Source organism: Diospyros lotus, chromosome 14 (assembly GCF_014633365.1).
Source record: "Diospyros lotus cultivar Yz01 chromosome 14, ASM1463336v1, whole genome shotgun sequence".
Lineage (NCBI taxonomy): Eukaryota > Viridiplantae > Streptophyta > Magnoliopsida > Ericales > Ebenaceae > Diospyros > Diospyros lotus.
The window spans coordinates 6397310-6423024 of NC_068351.1; the positions used below are offsets into that span (position 1 = coordinate 6397310).

General features: G+C 35.3%; 2 protein-coding genes across 3 annotated transcripts in view; one reads left to right on the forward strand and one right to left on the reverse strand.

The window, feature by feature from the left end:
- The first annotated feature begins 13124 nt into the window (after positions 1 to 13124).
- Positions 13125 to 22431, forward strand: LOC127790571 (probable glutamate carboxypeptidase AMP1). Its single transcript, XM_052320143.1, has 10 exons — positions 13125 to 14395; positions 16083 to 16325; positions 18232 to 18384; positions 18526 to 18594; positions 19515 to 19602; positions 20735 to 20818; positions 20935 to 21023; positions 21304 to 21417; positions 21618 to 21749; positions 22106 to 22431. Exons 1-10 carry the CDS (start codon positions 13469 to 13471, stop codon positions 22286 to 22288), a joined length of 2082 nt encoding a protein of 693 aa, XP_052176103.1. The 5' UTR covers positions 13125 to 13468; the 3' UTR covers positions 22289 to 22431.
- A 2588-nt stretch (positions 22432 to 25019) lies between these two features.
- LOC127789938 (ubiquitin C-terminal hydrolase 12) overlaps positions 25020 to 25715 on the reverse strand; it is a 53869-nt gene continuing 53173 nt past the window's right edge. For both annotated transcript variants that reach the window (XM_052319048.1, XM_052319049.1), the window contains exon 32: positions 25020 to 25624. In XM_052319048.1, coding sequence (XP_052175008.1) covers positions 25583 to 25624 — 42 coding nt within the window. In that variant the 3' untranslated portion in view covers positions 25020 to 25582. The remainder of the gene's footprint in view (positions 25625 to 25715) is intronic.

Genomic DNA, 25715 nt, shown 5'->3' on the forward strand with positions numbered 1-25715 from the left:
ATATGTTCATAACACTCGAAAAATATAATCTCAGTTAAGTTGAGATTAAATTATTTTTACATAATAAAATTAAAACTTAAACACATATTATTGTAATTTATATTTTAGATTTCAGTTAAGCTGTGTAAGGTCAAGGGCCTTGTACTTCTGGCCACCTCTATTTTGTACTTAAATAAGGTTAGTGTTCATATCATTACTGATGGTCACCTGCAACCTAAGAATCCTGGGTTTTTAATTAGTGGAAATTGTAAAAGTTAACCATGTCTCAAAAAATAATCATTTTTAGCCACTTTTTTGAAAAAAAAAAAAAATTTTAACCGCTCAAATAAATTAATTATACTCTATAACCACTTTACCAGTTTTGACCTTATCAATTAATTTTGTAAGTCTCTCATTTTTTTTTTTTAAGTTTTAAGCTATCTAATTTTGATTCTGTTACATTTTCAGTCAAATACAATTCTTAAAAAAAAAACGTGATTATAGAGTGTAATTAATTTATTTGAGTGACTATAGAGTGTAATTAATTTGTTTGAGTAGCTGAAAATATTTTTTTTTTAAAAATGACTAAAAACGATTGTGTACATTTATTTTGTGTTAGTTTTATATTATTACAGCTTATGAATATTTTGTTTCCTCACTTGATTATCTTTTTCAAGGTATAGGTTGAGCGATCGAATAAGTAATAAGTCGGTGTCACTTCGGTAGATTGTGAGTTCGATTCTCGCCCTATACAAGGGCTAAAACTCTAACATGCGATTTATCTCCCCTGACATAATCGATACCGTGCAAAGACAATCATCCCAAGATTCATATTCTACATCTACATAATCTATGCTTTCTTATTTTTTTTTACTAAGAGTTGTTTTTTTTTTTCGTTTCCCAATAAGGCCTAAGGCTATGATGAATTTTTTTTTGGTTTATTTTCATAGGCTTCAGTCAGAATTGAAGTATCGTCCATATTTTGTACCACTCATTGGCAGCCCATTAAAGAAGTCGGGCCATAAGCTCTTAATTAAGTCTTTGGAGGAGAAATGGACCAAGCCCATTTGCTCAAGGCTTAAGAAAACCCAAGCCCAAGCCACTTAGCCTTTCTGCCTTGCCCTAGCACCGTCATATATAAGGCCCCTTATGCTTCCTTGTTGCCCTTATTTAACGGCCGAATTCTTTCTCTCTTTCTCTCTTTGCTCTCTCGATATTTTTCCTTTGATGGCCGATCTTCGTGAGTCGATTCTTCCCTTTTCTGCCAGATCTCCCTTTCCATGGCAGTGGTCTTCCTTTCCTTTGAAAGCCCTTGGTCGATCGGTAAGTAGCCTTTATTTATTTGGTTCGACAGATCCCTTAGAGGTAAGCTTTCAATTACTGCTCTTAGTCCCATATCTTTGTGATTATTCTGGTTCCTTGGTGGATCTTGCTGTGAACATAACTCATGTGCTTCTAGGTAAGAGATTTGAGGTTCTGGCCGAGAGGGTTTGGGGCTCCGATTTGGGGTTTTTTTGTGGCTCGGTTCTTGTGTGTTTCTGTGAGACTTGGTGTCCCTATTTTTTGGAGTTACCTGGGTGGTACACACTGGACAGATCCAGATCTGAGCCTTGACAAGATATTTTACAGGGAGTTCTCTTTGTTTACTCTTCTGTGATCTTGGTTGTTTTGATATCTGTTTTGGTTTTACATATATTTTGTTCTAACCCTTTGTTTTGGTAAGTTTTCTTCCGCAACAAATGGTATCAGAGCCTCGTGTGGCTCCTGGGTTGTGCAAAATCAAAACCTAATCGAAAAACCCCTCTGGTTTTCTCGATCGATTTACACAGTAAGTGGTTCTAGGGTTTACGTTGGAACCTGAATCGTTTAACTCCTATTGCTTTGTGCAGTGAGTGTGTCGGGGTAAACCAACCCCAGATCCGTGATCATTCGTCCGAGTAGCTTCGCCTTGACCGGCGCGTGCTAGTCTACTCTCCAGGCGGTGACGACGTGTGTAGTTGGCAGACTTGGCTCGTGGAGGCCGGCAGGTCCGCGAGACCAGACCCGATTTCATTCTAGATCTCACTCTTGAGATCTAGCTCGATAAATTTTGTATCAGCTTGTTTGAGTTGTTTGTCCTGCAGTTACTGTTCTTTAAATTTTTTGTTTGTTTTTTTTTTTTTTTTTTGCCGATATATACTTTGTTGAGTGCATCCTAATAATCTGCTGTGTGTGATTAGTTATTTGGCGGTGTGCAAAACAGGTTTTAGAATACTGTTTATTTTGTAAATTAGTTTTCTCTATCCCTGTTTAGTCTATTCTGGTTCTGTTTATTATTCCTTTGTAAATCTGTTGCCTGAATTAAATCTTTAAAATTGTGTGTTTGCATCAATTTAATTAGGCTGCATATTTTGTGTGAAATTCATATACTTAGTGAATATGATCACACACTTCGAATTGGGAGTTTTCAATAAGAATGGGGACTTTTCTATTTGGCAACAAAAAATGAAAGGAATTTTAGTACAATAGAAAGTATCTAAGGCCATAGATGGTAAATACCTTGAAGGTACTAAAGAAGAACAAAAACTAGAAGCTGATGAATTGGCATACACTTCAATAATCTTACATCTCTCTGATTCAGTGTTAAGAAAAGTATGAAAACTTGACACAACTAAAGAGTTATGGGAAAAACTGAAAAAATTATATGTGAAAAAGTCCACACCAATTAAACTCTATTTGTTAGAGAATTTTTTCAGTTTTAATATTGACCCCTCTAAGGATCTAGATGACAACTTAGATGTCTTTAACAAATTAGTTCAAGATATCACTAATTGTGGTGAAATAGTATCTGAAGAATATAAGGCTGTGATTTTATTAAATACTATTCTTGATATCTATAAAGAGGTTAAAAATGCTATTAAGTATGGTAGGGATACCTTAACACCAGAAATTGTTATAAATTCCTTAAGAAGTAAAGAAATGGAACTTAAACATGAGAAAAGACATGGTGAGATCCATATGATGAGAGGTAGGTCCAATCTAAAAATCAAGAGGGAGGTAAGAAAAAGGGTAGAAGTAGGTCCAAATCCAAAAATTGGGGGAAGGGTAAAAAGTGTTATGGGTGTGGTAAAACTGGGCACTTTATTAGAGATTGCTATGCAGAGAAAAATAAAAATAAAGAAAAAGGTAAGGATCAAGAAGAAGCTAATGTAGTAACCTCATATGATCCTAGTGAAGTATATATGCTTTTAGATTCTAATTCCACTGAAATAAATGTTGCAGCTAGGTCAAACATGCATGAATGGATCTTAGATTCAGGTGCATCTTTTCATGTTACATCACAAAAATATTAGTTTGAAAATCTGCATGAATCTGAAGGTGGGCATGCCATAGTGTGCAGTAACCTAGCATATAAAATCATTGAGGTAGGAGACATCTCTATTAAGTTAAACACTGGTTATGTCTTAAAATTAAAAGATGTTAGGTATATACCAGAATTGGCTAGGAATTTAATTTCAGTGGGAGAATTAGAGAAGAGTGGTCTTACTGAAAAAATTGAAAATGGAGTGTTAAAAATGTTTAAAGGAGCAATGGTAGTCTGTAAAGGGGTAAGGAAAAATGGGATTTATGTATTAAATGCTGAGATAATTAATAATCTAGGATCCCATATTGCATCAGTCAATCCTGATACCACTATCAAGTGGCACAATAGGTTAGCACATGTGAGTGTCAAAGGGCTTAAGTTGCTAAGTGATAAAGGTGCTTTTTGGTAAAGACTTTGTGTCTGATATCCCTTTCTATGATCATTGTGTTCTTGGAAAACATCATAGGTTGTCTTTCTCCTCTAATGTTCATAGAGCCTCTAGAGCCTTAGAATACATTCATTCAGATCTTTGGGGGCCAGCATCAAATCCCACATCTGGTGGTAATATGTATTTTTTTTTTCTATAATTGATGATTACTCTAGGAGAGTTTGGGTTATTCTCTTAAAAGTTAAGTCTGAAACTTTTAAAAGTTTTAAAAACTAGAAAACTCAAATAGAGAATCAAACTGACAAGAAGATAAAATACCTTAGGATTGACAATGGTTTAGAATTTTGCAATTCTGATTTTGATAATCTTGTGCAAAGAATATGGAGTTACTAGGCATAGAACAGTCCCCTACACTCCTCAACAGAATAGAGTAGCTAAGATGATGAATATGACCCTTTTAGACAAGGTTAGGTGTATGATGATTAGTTCAAATATATCTAAGTCATTATGGGGAGAAGTAATTATGACTGCATGTTACCTAGTTAATCTAACTCCTTCAACTGCTTTAAATGGTGATACTCCTTATGAAAAATGGCATGAAAAATGTGCCAATTATTCAATTCTTAGAACCTTTGGTTATGCTGCCTTCACTTATCAAAATAAGGGAAAATTAGAGCCTAGAGCTAGGAAATGTGTTTTCTTAGGATATCCCGAGGAAGTAAAAGGGTATAGCTATGGGATAGAAACCAAAAGGGAATAAGGATTATTGTTAGTAAATATGTCACATTTAATGAATCTGAAATGCCTTGTACTAAGCCTAATGGTGACAAAATTAGTGAGGACGAGAGTCCTTAAGAAGAGTTGAAAAACTCAAGCACCCAAGCTTCTATAAACTCAGATGAGGTGGAGAACACTCTTTCAACCTTTAGTGAAATAGAGAGTCAAAATCATCCTGAAATAGATGAGGAGAGAGAAACAGTAAAAGATTTCCTTAATGACCAGCCATCAGTTTCTGATTATCAACTAGCTAGGAATAGGGAAAAAAGGTCTCATAGGTTACCTCAAAGGTTAGCATTAGATTTCGAATTAGCCTATGCTAACTATCAAGACCTAGCTGAAAATGAGCCTAACACATATGAGGAAGCCATAAGAAGTAAGTATTCAAAAGAATGGATAGAATGAATGAAAGAGGAGATGAGTTCCCTTAACAAGAACCAAACTTGAGAATTAGTCCCTAGACCTAAGGATAAGTCCATTATAGGTTGCAAGTGGATTTATAAGGTTAAAGAGGATACAACTGATATAGAACCAATAAGGTTTAAGGCTAAATTAGTAGTCAAGGGATTCACACAAAAGGAAGGAGTAGATTATAATGAGATTTTTTCACTGGTTGTTAAGTACACTACCATTCATGTCATGCTTGCATTAGTTGCATATTTTGATTGGGAACTTGAACAACTAGATGTAAAAACTGCTTTCTTGCATGGTGATTTAGAAGAAAAAATCTTTGTGTATCAACCCAAAGGTTTTGAAGACAAAAAAAAAAATCAGATTTTGTGTGTTTCTTAAAAAAATTCTTATATGGTTTAAAACAGTCCACAAGACAGTGATATAAACGTTTTGACTCCTTTGTTAAATCAATTGGTTTTAAAAAAAAGTGAGTTTGATCATTGCTTGTATTTTCAGCATAAAAATAAAAATGACTGTGTTTCTTTTACTTTATGTTCATGATATGCTTCTTATTGGTCCTGATGTTAAAAAGATAAATAGCATAAAATCTATATTAGGTGGAGAATTTGACATGAAAGACTTAGGTATGGCCAAGAGGATCCTAGGTATGGAAATTGTAAGAGATAGGTCAAATTCTATGTTATTTTTGCATCAAACAACATATGTGTTAAAAATTCTAAAAAGATTTAGCATACATGATAGTAAATCAGTTTCATTACCTTTAGGAAACCATTTCATATTATCTAAAGATAAATCTCCTACTAATGAGGAAGAAGAGGAATATATTAATAGAATTCCTTACTCAAATGCAATAGGTTCAGTCATGTACCTTATGGTATGTATTAGGCCAGACCTAGCCTATACAGTTAGTACTCTTAGTAGATTTATGACAAACCCAGATCCTTATCATTGGGAAGCAGTGAAATGGTTATTGAAGTATTTAAGAGGCACCTACAATATAGATTAATATATAAGCATAAGTCCAATAATGTGAGATTAAAAGGGTTTAGTGATTCAGACTATGCTGGTGATAAAGATAATAGAAAGTCCACATCATCCTATGTATTTACTTTATGTAAATCATGCATTAGTTGAAAGTCTCAGCTGCAACATATTGTTGCCCTCTCTACCACCGAGTCTGAATACATTGCTGTTACAAAAGCCATTAAGGAAGCCCTGTGGTTTAAGGGATTGCTAAATGAACTATGTATTCTTAATGAAAATGTGATTGTTTTCTCTAATAGTCAATTTGCAATTCACTTATATAAAAATCTGTTTTTCACGAACGCACTAAACATATAGACGTGAGATTGCATTTTATTCGTGATATTGTATCTCAAAACATTATTAGACTGGAAAAAGGACTTTTCTGAATATAATCCTATTGATATGGGGACTAAAATTTTGCCTATGGCTAAATTTAAAAGCTGCCTAGATCTACTTAACATTGGTAAGGTTATTTGATAATTGCTTATGCATTTGTTGCATCATTTGCATTCTGTTGCATATGTTTGCTGTTTTTCTGTTTGTGTTTACTGGCCTTATTGGGAATTAGGTGGAGATTTGTTGTTTTTTTTTTTGTTTCCCAATGAGACCCAAGGTTATGACGAATTTTTTTTCGGGTTTATCTTCATAGGTTTCGGCCCAGGATTGAAGTACTGTCCATATTTCGTACCACCCATTGGCAGCCCATTAAAGAAGTCGGGCCATAAGCCCTTAATTAAGTCTTTGGAGGAGAAATGGGTCGAGCCCATTTGCTCAAGGCTTAAGGAAGCCCAAGCCCAAGCCCACTTAGCCTTTCTGCCTTGCCCTAGCACCGTCATATATAAGGCCCTTTATGCTTCCTTATTGCCCTTATTTGACGGCTGAATTCTCTCTTTCTTTCTCTCTTTGCTCCCTGATATTTTTCCTTTGATGGTCGATCTTCGTGAGTCGGTTCTTCCCTTTTCTGCCAGATCTCCCTTTCCATGGCAGTGGTCTTCCTTTCCTTTGGAAGCCCTTGGTCAATCGGTGAGTAGCCTTTATTTATTTGGTTCAGTAGATCCTTAGAGGTAAGCTTTCAGTTACTGCTTTTGGTCCTATATCTTTGTGATTATTCTGGTTCCTTGGTGGATCTTGCTGTGAACGTAACTCGTGTGATTCTAGGTAAGAGATTTGAGGTTTTGGCCGAAAGGGTTTGGGGCTCCGATTTGGGGGGTTTTGTGGCTTGGTTCTTGTATGTTTCTGTAAGGCTTGGTGTCCCTATTTTTTTAAATTACCTGGGTGGTACATACTGAACAGATCCAGATCTGAGCCTTGATAAGATATTTTATAGGGAGTTCTCTTTGTTTACTCTTCTGTTTGTTTACTCTTCTGTGATCTTGGTTGTTTCGATATCTGTTTTGATTTTACATATATTTTGTTCTAACCCTCTATTTTGGTAAGTTTTCTTCCGCAACAAGAGTCTTCTTACTAATATCATAAATCTGCACCTCATTAAACATATAGTTTATATGACGTTCAAGTGTACCTAATTTTACAAAAAATGATTTCAGAAATTGTAACAAAACCAACTCCTAGCATTCCACATCCCCCACCGCGCCCCCCGTCTCTCTCTCTCTCTCTCTTTCTCTCTCAACTATTTGACAACTTTATCTACTGACGTTATTGGTACCATTTTGATGGGTTAATTAGTAAACTCTTTGATCTTAAGGTCTTGTCTTCACTTGATGGCAAGAAAACAAAAAGAAAGCCTATAGAAGACACTGTGATCATAATTAACAAACAGATGGTCAGTTTATTAATTCTTATCCTTCCCCCCTGCCTAAAAACAACTCGTCTAGTCATCTGCAATGCCAAACTCAAGATCAAGTCAATTTCAGCAGCCACACAATCAAGCAATCACTTCACCATCTCAAAGTCTATTGGAGCCGTGCTGCAGATGCATTCTTTAATATCACGGGTTTTTGTGAACGAGAGAGCCCAAATTGCTACAAGTAGAGTAGTAGTCCGCATCTGAAAGCGAAGCTTAGCTAGTGGTCCCTACCCTTTTGATGCATCACAGAATTGTATGCCACCACCTTCACAAATAGGTGGATAAAAGATCACGTTGGATTTGCTTATCACAATAAATTTTTCATATATAAATACAATGTCACGTAAAAGTTGATTAATAAAATCACACATTATATAACAAGACAAATATTAAAAGATAATTACTAAGTATTGAGTAACTATTCAACCACATCGAGATTGCGATAAGTGTGTCGATGTATTACTAAAAATTAAGATAAATTATGAGTAGGCGTTATAATTATTGTGAAAATCTGACTAAATCTCGAGATTTTACGTTTATGATTTCAAGTTTAACAATCATAAATATAAAATTTAAAAAGTTAACTGCTCAATTGTCTATCCAAGTCACAGTATATTTATTATTGACGGCTCTTTGAAAAATCTAACTTCCCCGATGCAGGGCTTATTGCCTAGTCCAAGAATGAACGAGAGGAGAGGAAGCCTCAAGAGCTGGTGGCTAGCTAGCATCACTGGGACTTGGTCAGTTTGTAACAATTTCAAATGACGATGAAGTAACTCATCAAAGGACATGTAACTTATATGGGTACCAATGTTGTGGGGCCTTGGAGAAAGTAGCAATGTCAACTAATCCGGGGCACTTTACTGAGTGCAATTTTTGTTATCTTGGGTGACTTTATCCTAGAATAAAAATGTTATTTTGGTCTTTTTCTCTATCTATCATCTCGTTTCTCTCTCCTCTCTCTCTTTCTTCACCGCTGCCTCGCCGATCTACTGGGCAACAGCAAAGCGAGGCGGCGATGTAAAGTGACGGGTCAGCAAGGTGGGAGGAAAGAGAGAAATGAGAGAGAAACGAGGCGGTGAGGCAGAGTACGGGTTGACGAGGCAGCGGGTCGATAGCAACAGAAGAAAATAGAGAGAGAAGAGAGAAATAACGGGGCAAGGCGACAAGTAGCGACGAGCAAAGACAAGGCGGAGGTCAGCGAGTCGACGACAAGAGAAAGAAGAGAGAGAGAGAAATGGATTTGGTAAAGAAAAAGACCCAAAATAACATTTTTATTCTAAAATAAAGTCAGTCAGGGTGAACAAAAATAGCACTCCACTTTACTCATCATGCATCAACTCAAGTAGCATGCAATGTCTCTTCTTTGTAAGTTTCCACTTATAATGTGAAACAGAGTGGCCAGGAGAGTGAAATTCATCTTTTTGGAGGTGGTGGATTCTTACCTGCCACATCCACAAATAGCTAGCTGTCCTTCATGTGAAAAGAGTAATATTGTCCCTCTCAAGGGTTGCCTAGCTAGGTGCTTTCTGTAATTATAATTCCAGTCTTTTTTCAAGTGAATTTATATATAAATTTTTTTATACTTACTTATATTGGTTGGTATAATTCCATATCGCCTATGATCCAATTGTGTCTAAATAACAGAAACTGAAAAAAAAAAAATAAACACAAAAGTTTAACATAATTTAGTTTTAATGCCTAGGCTTTATAATCCCACAATTATAAGACAACTTTAACAATATGTGGTTTCAGATGAAAATTAAATCTAATATGTAACCTTCTAATAAACATGTGCACTTTCACAATGTTAACGTTAATAGCACTCACGACACTCGACACTCAAGTGGACATGCATATAAAAAGCAGTAGTGATGACTATTTATAAACTAGAATAAATGTCATCTTTATACTATATAAATGAAGAATATATTGAGGTGTTGTTCTTTAGGCTATCAGGTTCCGTGTTCGAGTCCTGTCCAAGAGATAGTTCAGCAAGGAAATAACGATCTTGAAAAATGAAAAATGCTTGCTGTCCTCATATTTGTGGTTATGTTAAGAGTCGAATCTTGCCTATTGGATTCCCTGATTTACTTTTCCTAGTGAAATTATGGTGTGGAACAGTGAAAACGTTCGTAACGATGCGTTAACTAAAAAATAAATAAATGTCACCATCCATCTATTTACACTAATTTAGTTGAGGTTGAAATTTAAGGAGTAGCCTTAACTCTTTGGTATGCCTAATTTATAGGTTATTGTATGTGTTGATGAGTTTTTTTTTTTTACTCATTAAATTTGAGTTCTTAGAAAAGAAAAAAAAAAAGTAACACAATAGAGAAAGAAAAAAGAGTCACATTGATCCAATAAGTAATTAAGGTACCATAAAAAGATAAGTAAATGCAATGTATCCACTTTTGGGTGTTAAAAAATTCAATCAGAAAGAAAATAAAACACTTGAAACATACATGGGGCAGAATATTTGATGATTGCATTATTTAAAAGGGCATCTTTTTCAAGTGAGGGACATGTTGGTTGCATCAAAGTTAATGGTGTTCCCACTGACCCATATTTGAGCATTGCCTTTTATGCCATAAGTGCAAAGTGAAAGAAAATAGACATGGATTCTCATTCCTTCCCAACAAATAGTTGCTTCCAAATGATGATATAAAGATGAAGCAAAAGCCATCCTGCAGTATCTTTCCCTGGACAAAGCCATCCCTCATAATGCTCCTTTTACCTGCATTTATGGCCACACATTGCCTATTCTTTTGTGTCCATTCCCTACTCAGAGCAGCACAAAAGTGTCCCTTTTGAAGGGCACTAATTACTGGACTACTTCATTATCAAATGGTTATGCCTTTTCTTTCACAATTGTAAGTGGATTTTTTTTTCCTAATTATGTTGGAAGTTAATTGGCTAAATGTCTCAAATCAAATTGTAATTTGTAACTTCCCCTTAAAAAATTTGGTGGTGCATAAACACAATAATTTAAAAAACTTGATTATTCGGACACTATTAGTTGTGTTTGAAATGGGCGCTTAAGTGCCTAAATTAGCAACCTATCCAAACCACTTGAATGGTTGGCTATAAGAAAGGAGATTATAATATTTTTTTTAAATAACACACTATATTGTCACGACGTTAGATTTTTATGCTCGAAGAGTCCAATCTTATAAAATTATCTATTTTCATTTGATCTTGTGAGATACTATTTAATTTTTTTTTAAAAAATATATAATCTCATAAAAGATATTATTCAATAATTATTTTAATTCTCATGTCTATCGCTATCGCCCAATTGTCTCTCAATTGCCTCTCAGGGGAGTCCTTTAGCAATAGTGTCCAACACTAAAGATTGACATTGACCTCCTCAAGTGCCAGATATGAACGTTTTATAAATTATTTACGAGATTATTTATTTATCTAAAATTCATCTTTTGACTTACGGACAGAATAAATTGGGCAAATGTCCACACTTTTTAAAATATCTTTCAAAAATCCTAGACTTTTGTTAAACAATCACATGAATAGTGTTTGTTAAGGGGTAAATTTAACATTAACTCACTAAAATTTAAAAATATAAATATTTATGTACTAAAATTTAGATTATTACTATTTACTCATCAACCATTCACCATCCGTTACATCACCGTTTAATTTTACAATTGAAAAATGTCAATGTGACTAACGAAAAATGTCCACGTGACTAAAGAATTTAACACGTATTCATTAAACTTTAAAAATATAACTACTGAGATAAATTTAATATACACTTACTGAATTTTAAAAATATAGCTATTTATGCACTAAATTTTAAAAATATAACTACTTACTCACTAAAATTTAAGAATATAACTAATTACTCACTGAACTTTAGAAACAATCTACGTGGAAAAACAAAACCAAGAAATAGATAAAAATACCTGCTCAGATAGTTCAATTTTGTAAACAAACCAAAAATATAAACTCAACTAAAAAATTACCATAAAAAGGCCTGCTCATGTGTCTCAATTCTGAAAGTAATGCATATCCAAAAATTCAATCAAGACAACAAATAAAAATAGGCGGCTTAGATGTATTAATTTTTAAAACAAATTAGCAACAAAAACTCAAATTAATCAACCAACATCTTTTAACCAATCAACAAATGAAAAAACTACAATTTCTTTTTTACCTCTGCTAAAAGAAATATGATTTTTATAACCAATTTTTGACTCTTGATCTCATTATTGAATACATCTTTATGGATTTTATTGTTTTTATTGGAGGTAAAAAAAAATCTATAGTTTTTTCATTTATTGATTGGTTAAAGGATGTTGATTGATTAGTTTGAGTTTTTACCAAAAGAAATATGATTATTGCAATCAATTTTTGACTATTGGTCTCATTATTGAATACAACTTTGTGGATTTCATTGTTCTTAATGGAGGTAAATTTTTTTTATAGTTTTTTCATTTGTTGATTGATTAGTTTGAATTTTTGCTCTTGGTTTATTTCAAGAATTAATGGGCACGAACAACTTGTTTTTATCTATTGTCTTGATTGAGTTTTTGTATCTGCATTGCTTCTAAAATTGAGACACCTGAGCAGGTCTTTTTATGATGATTTTTTGACTGAGTTTATGCTTTTGGTTTGCTTTTCAGAATTGAATCATTTGAGCAGTTCTTTTTATTTGTTTCTTAGTTTTATTTTTTTCACATAATTTGTTTTTAAAATTTAGTGGGTAAATAGTTATATTTTTAAAATTTAGTGAATGTATGTTAAATTTATTCTAAAATTCAATGAATAGATAGTTATATTTTTAAAATTTAATAAATGTATGTTAAATTTTTTAGTCACATAAGTATTTTTCGTTAGTCACTTTAGATTTCATTAGTTATATGGACATTTTTTGTTTGTAAGATCAAATGATAATATAACGGGTAATAAATTATTGATGTTGAGTAAAATTTAACGAGTAAGTAATAATAATTTAAAATTTAATAAATAATTATGTTTTTAAATTTCAGTATTAAATTTATCATCTGCCCAAATTAGAGGACAGTGGATTGTGCGTGGTGGATAAAACAAATTTATATAATTCCTAAGCACGCATAATCTATTATATATTTATCCATTTCACCTTTTATCCTATGGAATATTATTAATCCCTTCCCTATTTTGACCAGCATGGTAGGAAAAAAAAAACCTGCAACCCGACGAGACATTTTGCCGAACACGAGGTGGGCACTAATCGATGACAGCCAGAAACCTCCATACAAGGTGGGACCCTTCACTCTTCGGACGGACCGAACGTGGACTCCCTTGACGCACCCCAGCCCCAACTCAACCTCTGCTTTTGTCTCCCCCCTTCTCTGAGTTTAGCCTTCAGTACATATATATTTATTCATCCATCACCATCACCAGATCATCCCCTTCCTTCAAACGTACGTTAAAAACAAAAAAAAATAAAAAATCCTGTGTATTGGGTAGCCTAATTCAACACATGATCATGATCATGATCACGATCTGTATTCAAATCACAGATGTTTTGGAGTGGGTTGTCTGAGATTCCCTTTGTTTGTGTAATGAAAATTACTGAATTGTAGTACCAAATCACGGAGATTCTGTTCTTCATCAGTTGAAGTACTACTGTACTGTAACACTCAGTACCAGTCTCAGGAGCAACTCCCGTTAAAGCTTCACCATTTCTGGTTCCATATCTCCGGCTTGAACTTGAAATCGCTCTGTATAAATGGCTCCATCTTTCTATTTCAGACCCGCTACCATTTTCGCTTCCAAGCCATCATCCTCTTATACCCTTCTCTTCTTGGCCATCCTCTTCATTATCGGGCTCTATACCCTCCACCACCACCACGACACCGCCGGAACTCCTGGAAATGCTCTCCACTTTGGCGACCTATTCCTCTCCGCCGCCTCCAACTACACCATTTCGTCCTATCTCCGCCGCCTCACCCGCCACCCCCACGTCGCCGGCACCGAGGCGGCCGTCCAAACCGCTATGTATGTTGAGAACCATTTCAGAGACCTGGGGATGGACACCTTCGTGAAACACTACAATGCCCTTCTCTCTTATCCTGCGCACGCCTCCCTCTCCGCTCACTTTAGCAACGGCACAGTGAAGGCGGCGGCGCTGGCCGAACAGGGCTCGGCCGGGAACGACGTCATCCCACCGTACCACGCCTACTCACCGTCCGGATCGGCGTACGGCAAGGCCGTGTTCGTGAACTACGGCATGGAGGAGGACTACGGGGCGCTAGCGGCGCAAGGGGTGAGCGTCGCTGGGTGCGTGGTGGTGGCGCGGCGCGGAGTGGCGCCTAGAAACGCGGTGGTGGAGAAGGCGGCGGAGAATGGGGCGGCGGCGGTGCTAATGTACTCGGAAACGGAGGGTTTCGGCGACGGGGTTGAGAGGGGGACGGTGATGGCCGGTTTAGGGGACCCGCTGAGTCCCGGCTGGGCCGGGGTTGACGGCGGAGAGATATTGGGGTTGAACGACAAAGAGGTTGTGAGGAGATTTCCCAAAATACCCTCGATGCCGGTGTCGGCCGATACTGCGGAGGCCATTTTGAGTACACTTGAAGGGCCCAGGGCGCCCTCCGAATGGAAGGCCAGGGCTTTAAGGGTTGGTCCTGGTCCTACTATGCTCAATTTCAGCTATCAGGTTGGTTGGTTCCACATCACCACTTTACCTAAGTTCGTAGTTGAACTTAAAAGCGATGATTGAATATTTTTGCTTTTTATGTTGTATTAAGCTGTTTGTTTACTGTTTGCTTGTGGGGATGTGTTGGATTGGGGGTTAGAATTGGCTGGATCCAATCATGGTTGAATCTGTTTGTAAGTTGGGAAATATCAAGGAGAGAGTTGAATTGGTTGGCTGCTTGATTGGGGTACATATTGGCCCAGGATCCAATCATTCTTGAATTTGTTTGCAAGTTAAACGAATTTAGAAGGGTGATAGTTGGAATACTCAGCTTCTCAGTTGGAATCCTATATTGTTTTAGCAAGGGGGAGAGAGGTGTTACCCCCACCTGTTTTACTAAGTTGGGATAGCTGTAGCTCTGTCCAGGTGTTACCCTCACCTGGATCCAATCATAGGCTTTTAATCGGTCTTTGTTTGAGGGAGGCTGCTTTCTCTGTGGATCTGTTTGTCCATTCTGTGTGATAGATGTATTTGCCTGTTGAGAGACAAGTGGCTTTTGGGACATGTTTTGGGTCTTTTGTCTTTTGATATATTTACCATTTTTTATGTGTGTGCTTCGTATACTCCATGAGTACAATGTGTTTTCTTGCTCTTAGAAAAAGAGAATTCACAAAACCTTTAGAAGAGGTGGCAAATCTATTTCAGCCTATATCGACAACATGAAAATGTTGAAATGCATTTGTCTTTCATCTTTCAATGAGCATATCTATTAGGCCATGTGTCGCCTCTTGTATTGAATTGTGTTTATCACTAAGTTTGCATAGATAATTTGATTTCAAGGAGCTTGAGTTTCTATTATCAAGCTAGCCACATGGTGTTTCCAACTTGGTAATATTGCAGTTTAAATGAGTTGTTGAAAATGTCTTTATGACCTTGTGCAAATAGAGCGAACAAGGTGTGTCTAATAGATTGCCTTCTAAAATTGTGAATTAGTGTAGAGTAGTATTTCATGAATGTATCGATGTGAAATAGAATATTGTTTAATGAGTCATAAACTCAGCAAATCGAAGAAACTTTGTGATTAATGTCCAAATTGCTAATTTCTTGCCGTTCGACTAGCCTCCCTCATGTGCAAGGCATACTTTATTTAGTTGGTTATGCCTTAAGTAACTTTTTTGGTAGATTTATTGTTTCCTGCTCCATCTTTTGGTCAAATGTCAATCCCATGTTTGTTATCATGTTAGGTGCAAAATCAATTGGAAATTCATACCTATTTCATTATATAGTCAGGAATATCATATTTGGTTGGTATTCTGCTCTAATATTTTTCTTTTTACAGCAGTTATGAGGTTTCGTATTATACACTTGTCTACATGATATTTGTCATGAAGATAACCACAAGCTCTTTAATCTAATGGTTGGACAAACTCTAACAAGGAGATTTTTTTTAGTAAGTTCTCAACAGATAGATATTGTACCACAAGGAAGAAAGAGCCAATCAAAGATATTGGTGAGAGATTAAGTTGATTGTGCACTTTAGAGCTTTCCTGCTTTTCTTGGCAGGAATAACAGACTTGTGTAATAGCTCCATTAAATAATCTGTTTTTTCAATTTGGAGATTTCTGAAAGGACTGCTAATCCTGATACTCATTGAGACTATGGTGTATTTTTGGACTGAAAAGCAGTCCTCTCTTTTTACTTTTTTCAGGGTGTGAAGAAGTTGGCGACATTGCGTAATGTTTTTGCGATGATAAGAGGATCAGAAGAGCCTGATCGCTTTGTATTACTTGGCAACCACAGAGATGCATGGACGTATGGAGCTGTTGACCCCAATAGTGGAACTGCCGCCTTGCTTGACATTGCTCGTCGATATGCTCTTCTTATGCGTTCTGGGTGGAATCCTCGAAGATCAATTGTTCTCTGCAGTTGGGATGCAGAGGAGTTTGGGATGGTAGGTAATTTTCTTCTCTCCTTCTGTCACCAGCAGTGCCATGGCATGTGGCTGTAGGATCAGGATTTGATCTCTGAATCCTTAATTCCAAGTTCTACATGTTGGGAGCATGAATGCAATTGTTTGCAATTACACTAAACTAAATGCAACTGTCTGCAATGACACTAAACTAATTGTATAATTCCAGGGAAAGGCATTTGATTGGATTTTTTTTTTTTAAATTACTATTACTTTTAAAAAATTAGCAAAATAATACTGAATCCAAATCTTTGACAAACTACTAAACTCCCTGCCACCTTAGCTGTCGTTTTAAATTTTATTGCCACGGGAATAGAAATGTGCAATGCAAAACTGTTTCTTGTACCAATGGTTTTATATAAAGGTTTCAATAAGAAACTACTACTTGGAGTAGTGGTTCCGAGACTCAACCGCTATTCCAAGTAACGTTTCTGTCCATCTTTCCAATTTAAAGTTTGTTTCAAGGTTGGACAGCCATGGATTGAAGCTGGACACTGCATCTGTATGGCCCACTCCTTAGTTCAATCTTTCTTCCCAGTTATGGGTTTTCTCAATTTTACTACCAGGCAGTTGGGGCTGCAGTGGTTCACCTGTGTTCAAAATAAAAAATAAATAAAATAGAATGAAATGAAAAAAATATAAAAAGATGGATGATAAATGAGAGGCAAAAATACAAAACTTAGTTAAATGAAGCTAGAGCTGCAGGCAAAATTATGAATAACCATACTTGGGAGAAATTGGGAAGTCAAGCTTCAATCCATGGCTGGCCTACCTGAAACAAACTTGAAATGAGAAAGATAGACAAAACCGCTGCTACAAATACTGGTTCTGTCTAAGAGCCGCTACTCAAGGTAGTGGTTTTGCATTGCAGTCTTTATGTAAAGGCACCGATTCAAGCAATGGTTTTGTATGGAAGAGATTCTGTTTTAGCAGCTGAGGTTGCAAGCAAGGAGAGTAGTAGTTCGTTGAATATTTTGGATTCAGTAGTATTTTGTTAATTTTTAAAATATTAGTAATTTAAAAAAATTCAATTTGATTGTGTTACTAGCTATGGATACTATGTTCTGTTTGGTGGATTTTGTTCTGCTGACAGATGGGGTCATATTAATAGTGACCAAACTTAGTTCGATTTGATTATAAGGATGAGCTGGACACTTGACCGGTTGACCCCTGCGTGCAAGAGAGCAGGAAGAGGGGGTGGGCTTATAATTGAACTCCCAAAAGTGGTTCAAGGTCATTCATTTCACATGCAAGGAAAAATTGGAAGTAGCCTTCCTGTTTCACATTGTAAGTGGAGACAATAATGCTATTAGGCCTTTTTGGATGTAGCACATGGGTTGTACTTTGACCCTAGTGTGTTTTGTATTTTTTTTGCATCAACGTAAAAACAAAAAGTTTACTTATCAATATAATAGGAGGCACTGCTATGGTTACCAATGAGAAAAGATTATAATTGCTCTGATTTCTTTTATCAGGCAATGACTGCAGATATGTTAGATATAATATCTATTTATGGGATAGGAACTTGAGTCTCTCATTGGGGGAACACAGCTTAAGCTGCAGCAGTGTCCCATAAAGGACCATATGTTATTGTACAGCAGAATGCTGACATGTCTGGATGCTGATATTGTACAAGACAATAACAATATTCTCCATATCTGGATCTTGGCTTACATGTATATGTTAACACCCTCTTTCCCAGTCAGCTTTTGCTCTTTTGTTATGAGTCATGCGTGCGCTCTTTTTGAGAATGCATCTGGAAACTCCATGCTCGAATGCTGAAGGCAGATTTAAAAATCATAAACCAGACAATCGTAGGATTGTTTAGTATGTTTTGTGCCTTTTAGTTCTTATAACTCATCTCATTTATGGTGGTTTTTGGTCTCAGATAGGATCTACCGAGTGGGTTGAGCAAAACCTTCTGAACCTGGGCTCTAAAGCTGTAGCCTACCTTAATGTGGATTGTGCGGTGCAAGGTCCTGGATTCTTTGCTGGTGCAACTCCTCAGCTAGATGATCTCCTTGTTGAGGTCACTAAAAAGGTACACAAAGTCACCAATGAACATGTTAAATGAACAAAAGTATCAAAGTGTTATTGATCAGGCTTTAAGGGTATCAATTGGATAAATTTACCTGGCATTTGACATGCTATATCTCTTGGTTGTATTTTTGTCCCTGCTTAGGTTAAAGATCCTGACTCAGATGACATGACATTATACAAGAAGTGGACAACAACTAGTAACGGCATCAATGTAAGTTCCAAATTTTAGGTTTTTGACTCATTGAGAGGCAGATAAAACGTGCTTAAGCTAAAGCACTGGCCCCAAAATTAGCAGGAAAAAAAAAAGAGAAGTGATTGAAACAGGCCCGTTATGTTACCTGTATGAAGTCTTCCTCCAAGAATCCAGGAAGTTCCGGATTTGAGACAGACCCACAACTGAATTGTCCTTGGTCTGTTTGCAATTTTTTGGCTTGGAATTGAACCAACTTTAGTTGGTTAAGACTTTATATGCCCAGAACCAATTGATCAACATTAGAACCAAATGAAACCACTTCAGAAAAATTGGATTGGTTTAGATTATCCTCGTGTATCTATTATATCATATAAAACCTAATCTTTTGACAAAAACCTTATTATTGGTATAATGCAAATAACACCGACTTACTAGATAATTTATGAAGACATATTAATATTGTAAAGTTGATTTAGAATGGTAGAATTCTGGACGACCAACTAGGACTGCCATTATTTTTAAAATATAAGACCTTTATATGTTACACCGGCATCCTTCAATAATACATCTATTCACACTCTCCCTCAAGGTAGAGCATATATGACATATTCTAAGCTTGTTACAAATAAAATACAATATAGTGATGGTGTATTTCTATAGTTGCTGCTACCTTGTCCACTATTACCATTCATTGAGTCACAAGTATACTGCAAAAAAATTTCCAATTTTACTTGAAATGCAATTTCCTTGTAGATTCCTCTGAAAATATTGGGCTACAATTGGCTGTGTCATGATTAAGAATCCTTTTAAAGCTTATATTAGTGAGATTCGTTCCCTTATAATTTTTATCTAGTTTATGGAGATACGAATTGTTTTGGATGTTCTTTCAACTGTTTTTGAAATTATTGCATTTTGAGGTTGTCTTTATTGTATTGCAGATCCAGAGACTCAGTGGAGTAGATTCAGATTTTGCTCCATTTTTGCAACATGCAGGGGTTCCTTCAATTGATCTGTATTATGGCAGAGGTATTTGGCGCTGACAATTAAGAATTTTAAACATCAGTATGTTACTGATTGAAGTCAAATGTAGACAATTATAGGGGCAGTTGTTCATTCTCTCTATTTGTTGCAACTTATATGCACAACACTGTGCACACACTCAGCTTTGATGATACTTGCTGAAAAGAAGACAAAGTATCACAGCAGAGAATGCCTTAGGCTTCTATGGTTGCAATCAACTTTATCATACTCTAGCTTTACAGGGATCTATCAGAACCTCAAATAAATTATTCCACCTATATTTGGCTTGAATAATGCAATTTATTCTATTCTTTTTAAACCCCCTAGCATGTGTAAAGTAGATATTTTGCCAATCGATTGGGTTCAGTCTTAAATCCAATGCTTGTACTGTTTGTGTACATTAGTGGATTAGCTTTTCCCATAATGTCTCAACTTCATGAATGCCCCATATTCTAAAATGGAAACACCAGCTTGCATCATATCAAGTCAAATACTGGAGAGATAAATGAAGTACCTATACCTAGGTGATAACGGAAAGCTTCTTCTTTGCACATAAGCATGCACATATGCTTACATAAACCATATGGAAACAAAATTATGCTAGCTTGACCTCAGTTTGTATCTGGTAATTATTTTGTTTTCCATAATGAAGTTCATTATCCAATGTTAAAAGCTTAGCTGTAATACTGTTGTACATTCAAACATTTCCCGGTGTTTCTCTGCCAGTCAGTACTGGGCATTTGAGGGATTAACAACGGCATTTTTAAACTCATGCATTCATTCTGGCCAGACTCCCTTGGGGTGAAGTCATATTGTTTTGTACTTAATGTAGGATATAAGATGAGTATTAAACTTAAGAGTATTAAATTTAAAGTCCTGTATGAAAGGAGCCCAGTTTATTTTGTTGATGTTTCATGAAATAAGTCTTTGGTAAAATTCTTTGTTCTCCTTGGCTATTAAATTTAATCAAATCCTCTTTTGTTGATTTCGAATTATAAAGCACATGGTTACACTAATTTGAACCCGACATACAATGGATTGTTGAATGAAGTTTTGCCATTGAGCACTTTTCTTTGATTTCCCTTTTTGGTAGATGTCACTAATTTTATTTGTTATTGTACCTTTCTTTTTGGTGCAGATTTTCCAGTCTATCATACTGCTTTTGATGACTTCAGTTGGATGATAAAATATGGAGATCCATTGTTTCAGCGGCATGTTGCAGGTAGCTTTTTTGTCCACTAAATATTTATTATACCATAATATCAAAACTAGTAAAATGGTAATCCTATACTCTTTGTCTTGAAGATAACATGGCTTTTCTTTATTATGTTGACTCAGTAACTGGAGTTTGGGGACTTCTTGCACTTCGCCTGGCTGATGATGCAGTTCTACCATTTAACTACCTTTCATATGCTGCTGAACTGCAGGTACATGCATTGCGTTGAGTTTCCTACTGCCCTTGTTGGTCGAAACTTGGTATCACTTCTCTTGAAGTTTCCTTGTTTTGTGTATGGAGAGAGGATTCTTTTAAGTTGGTACACGTTATTTGCTTCCAGGGAAGATGGGAGTGATATCAATAGTTTCTCTTGACAGGGTTGAGTTTACAGCTGGTCATTTTGTTTTTAAAAGAATTCAGCTTGTGCTTTTCCTTGATTTAAAGGACTAAAATTAACTATCCCCCATCTTGAATTTGAAATTTTCTTGCAGGAGTATGCAAATATCTTGAGCACTTTGTTGGGAGGGAATGTCTTCCTACGGCCTATTTTAGCAGCCATCCAGGAACTTAGGGATGCAGCAAAAAAGGCTGAGGACGAAGCAATGGTTAGATACAGAATTAAAATTTCATTTGCTTTAGCGAAGTGGAGATACTTGCCAGCCCAAAAATCTCTTTTTTTTGTTTTTTTTACATAGTTTTTGCCTTTGGTTTCTTTGCTCCTTCATATCTTTTTAGTTATTACCAAAAAGAAACAGTATACATATTTTCTTATCTTACTGAGCCTCTATATTATGTCAACCTGAAGAAAATGAGAGTGCTAGAAACTGCGGGCAATTTGATGTTGAAGCAGCGTGCATTAAATGATCGCTTGATGTTTGCTGAAAGAGGCTTCTTGGATGCAGAAGGGCTTCAAGGCAGACAGTGGTTTAAGCATCTGGTAAACCGTCTTTTCATTAATATAACGAAGTGTCCATTTTATATAGTTGGACTTCATCCTGGAACAATGTTGAAAATATGTCAACTCTGGTTCTAATTTTACATCAAACCAGATTTGTGTCTCCTCTTTGGCAAGATATTGCTAGGAAAATGACGTAGAGATGCCTCATTTCTTGGATACTCAAATTGTTTGAGCTCTAAAAGAAACCTGTTTCAGTTTCATAACCTTGATGCTGTGGGCTTTGCCTGCAATGTATCCCAAAAAAAAAAAGAAAAAGGAAAAGTTTCATAACCTCGACATGGACAAGCATGTTGCTTCTAGCAACTTAACAGATACATGGTGGTGTTGCAATGCAGGTTTATGGACCTCCTCGTCACCATGAAAGCAAACTGGTTTTCTTCCCGGGACTAGTTGATGCTGTTTCACAGTTTAGACGAACGAACAAGAATGAAGGGCAGGCAGCAATGCAGCATGAGATCTGGAGGGTTGCCAGGGCCATACAAAGAGCTGCCTATACTTTAAGAGGTGAATTTGCCTAGAACTATTTATTAAAAATGGGCTCCCATATGGAAGGCAGTTGCCTATGATTAGAGAGTCGAAATTGTAAATATCCACCCTTTTTGTTATGGTTTTTGGAAAGTCAAAATGCCTCTGTGCGGCCGCACAGAGAGAATGAACTGTATATATTCACCCTTTTCTGCCGGTTATGGTTCTGATTAAGATAAAATAGAGCTGATGTTAAGGATTAAGGCTTGTGATTGTGGTCTTCTTGTTGCTGCTGCTAGGGAAAAACAAACCCAGGTGACAAAATGAGAAAAGCAAAAAGGTAAAGGGGGAGGAGTTGAACAAGTCCCTAGAACATGGAGAAAATATTCAATGCAATTGTAATTGTGATATAGGGTTTATCAGTCTAGTTCATCTCTCCTTCAATTTGTTTTAGTAATAATATTATGGATGGTCATGAAAGGTCATCATGTTTGTTTCATGTGGTATGAAACTCCTTGGAAATTGTAATCATCCATTTTAGCAGCAGCAGCTCTAGAAAGCTCGCAAAGTATAGCTGCTTCCAGTGACCATATCCATGTGTGGAGTTGTTGAAGGTCTGTCGTTTAGTTGTAGGAAACAAGGTCTGCTTTGCTTTACACAAGTTTATTTCACAAGAACGTATTCAAATGAGAGAAATTTTTAAGTACAAAATAGAAGACTTAGAAGTTGTCTAGTTATGAAAAACAGTTTAGGTTTTTAGAAAGTTACTTTATAGAAAATGATTTTTTCTTAAAAAATGTATTAATTTTGCCAATTTTTTCGAAGGTGAACCGAACTTGAAAACTTCTTGAAATGAGTTTTTTAAAATATTTTTTAATTTGAAAATTTTAAACATATATTTTAATTTTTTAGATTGGGAATTTTTATGCATTTCTAACCTTAGAACACGTTTTCCAAATTTATTATAAGAAATTAAAATTATATTTTATAAAAAATAAAAATTAAAAACTAAAAACATTTTCCATAACTAAGCAAAGCCTTTATTTTTAAGTTTTCTAAATTTATACTTAATGTTTATAAATCTTTTCATAAAAATAGGGACTGTTATTCCCTTAGTTTTAAAATAAGAAACATGAGAAACTCAATAATTTTATTGTCTGTTTAAGAAGTAATAGGATAAATTTGAAAAAAAAAATATTAGTCTTTGCAGAAAATAAAGAAAAATAGTTCAAAGCTAGAAAGTTCTTAAAATCAGACTCATAATCAATAAAAGTAATTCATTAGATGATTTATGAGTTAAGGGATGAGTTGGTGGGTTTTGGGGATTTAATTAGTTTAACATATAATAATTAGATTAATTTAAAATAGGGTGGAGATATATTTCATCAAGTAAAGAAAAATATGGAACCCATCAGCTTGTTAGCTTTTAATCAGCCAAAATTAGCTGATCCTTTTCCCGTAAAGGTTTTTTTTGGGAGTGATGTATAAACTTTTTTTTCTTAATATCTTTTAATTCTATAAATATTTAAAATTTAAAGTAAAGAGTCCATCTTATATTAAAATGAAAACAGCTCATTTTTTTACAAAATTTTAAAAGGAAAAAGGTTATGAGATCTTAAAACTAGACATTAAAATTGGACTCAATTGCAAAGTTGAAGAACCCACGACTGAGAAGATCATCTAGACATAGCCAACGCCTTTTGTAACTCACTTCTTGTGCATAACATTTGTCACATGAACATATTAATAGAATGTTTGGTTGTGCATTTTATTTATATTGGTGTGTGTGTTGTGTATACATATATCATGGGACACATGAGCTGTACACTTAGATTTTGAGACATTGATATTCAAGGGTAAGGATGGTGGTTTATTCAAAAGGTAAAACGTCCTTAATTTAAAGGCTTAAAAATGTGGAGACGCGAAAAACACTCAATTTAAAAAAAAAATATTAATTAATATTGTAATGGACTAGTAGTAAACATAATTTTAACAAGGGCAAAACACATACTATAAATTATGACAATTTAAAAAAGGAACAACAATTAAATTAATATCACTAGTAATATAATATACTTACAATAAAATGAACCAATGTATCGGTGATAATTATTTTATAATGTTTAAAATCTAACTTATTCATGATTTTAAAATATAGTAACATTACTAATAAATTATAGAGAAAATATTACAATTATATGACAAACTAAGTTAAAATTAGTCATGCATGGTAAACTTTATGATGTACCTGACATTGGATTCTTAAAGTTTAATATCAGTTTACAATTTTTTAAATTCTTGTAAACATATAAAAGCCTCAATTTCACTTTCTCACTTGTAAGATATAAAATTTGTAGTAAAAGTAATTAAATAACTGTTTGATAATGATCAATAAATCTGACAACATTAATTCGAGAAAAGAGAAAAGCATGCTTCCCAAGTGTTCGATAATCAATATACTTGGGAGTTAGCAACACAAAATTGCTGGACCTAATGAATTGAACATTTGGTACATGAAATGTAGTACAGAGATATTTGAGCAGTGAGATTTTAACAAAATTTAGCCCAAAAATGGTTAGGTATGATATGAAATATTATCGCCTCTCATTCTCAGAAGTAATAGATGTGAATAAGAAGATGACTAGAACCACTAAAATTCACGCCTGAAATTAAAGGCTAGGGATGATATAATGATGGCTACTTTGACAACAACAATAGCAGCCAAAGTCCACTCTTAAGGATCAAACAACATTAATTCGAGACAAATGATGGTGACTTTTGAAATAAAAGAAGAATTGACAATTTAAGGCACTTACGTCAAGCAAAGCAGAGACACTTAAATTTGTATAGACTAAAGAGCAGCATCTTTTCTATACACAATCTCAGAAGAAGCCAACCACTATACAATCTCATCCTCTATAAGCAAATTATAGATTCAACTAAGTAATAGGGGGTGTGGAGAAAAAGAATGCGAACTATACCCAGCTTACATCCCCTAACCAAAATCCGGTATATGCACAGGTATCATATAAACGAAGCTTCCAATCTCTGGATGTTAGTTACCAGCTTTTATAGGTTAGGCGAGAAAGAGCAGAAAGAGCAGAGGCAAGGCTCAAGGCTTGTTTCCAATACAAAAAAAGCATCATGATACAATCGGTAGAAACCTCCATTCCCCGCCCATGTCAAGAATGAATCATCGTCATCTACAAGACCTAGGACAAAATCCTCAAAGGCCACAACACTCTTTTTCTGTTTTCTAATTATAATTACCTTTCACTTTTCCATATTATCCCTGTGGCTTCGGAGGGGATGCGCAGTCACTGGCAGAGGTGGTCCAGTGTCCTTTACTAGTTGTATATTCTAACTGCTTTCTCAAACATGGGGCGGTTCTGCAAGCATTTCAGCAAAGTTAAATAAAAGGAAAATATAAGATTTTCTAGATATGCTATATAAAACTTCACCCAAAGAAATGAACAATCA

Coding starts and splice junctions, on each gene's coding strand:
- LOC127790571 (XM_052320143.1), top strand. CDS start 13,469: ATGGCTCCATCTTTCTATTTCAGACCCGCTACCATTTTCGCTTCCAAG. Junction 18,385..18,525: donor TTGTTGAGGTCACTAAAAAG/GTACACAAAGTC, acceptor GTCCCTGCTTAG/GTTAAAGATCCTGACTCAGA. Junction 21,418..21,617: donor AGGCTGAGGACGAAGCAATG/GTTAGATACAGA, acceptor GTCAACCTGAAG/AAAATGAGAGTGCTAGAAAC.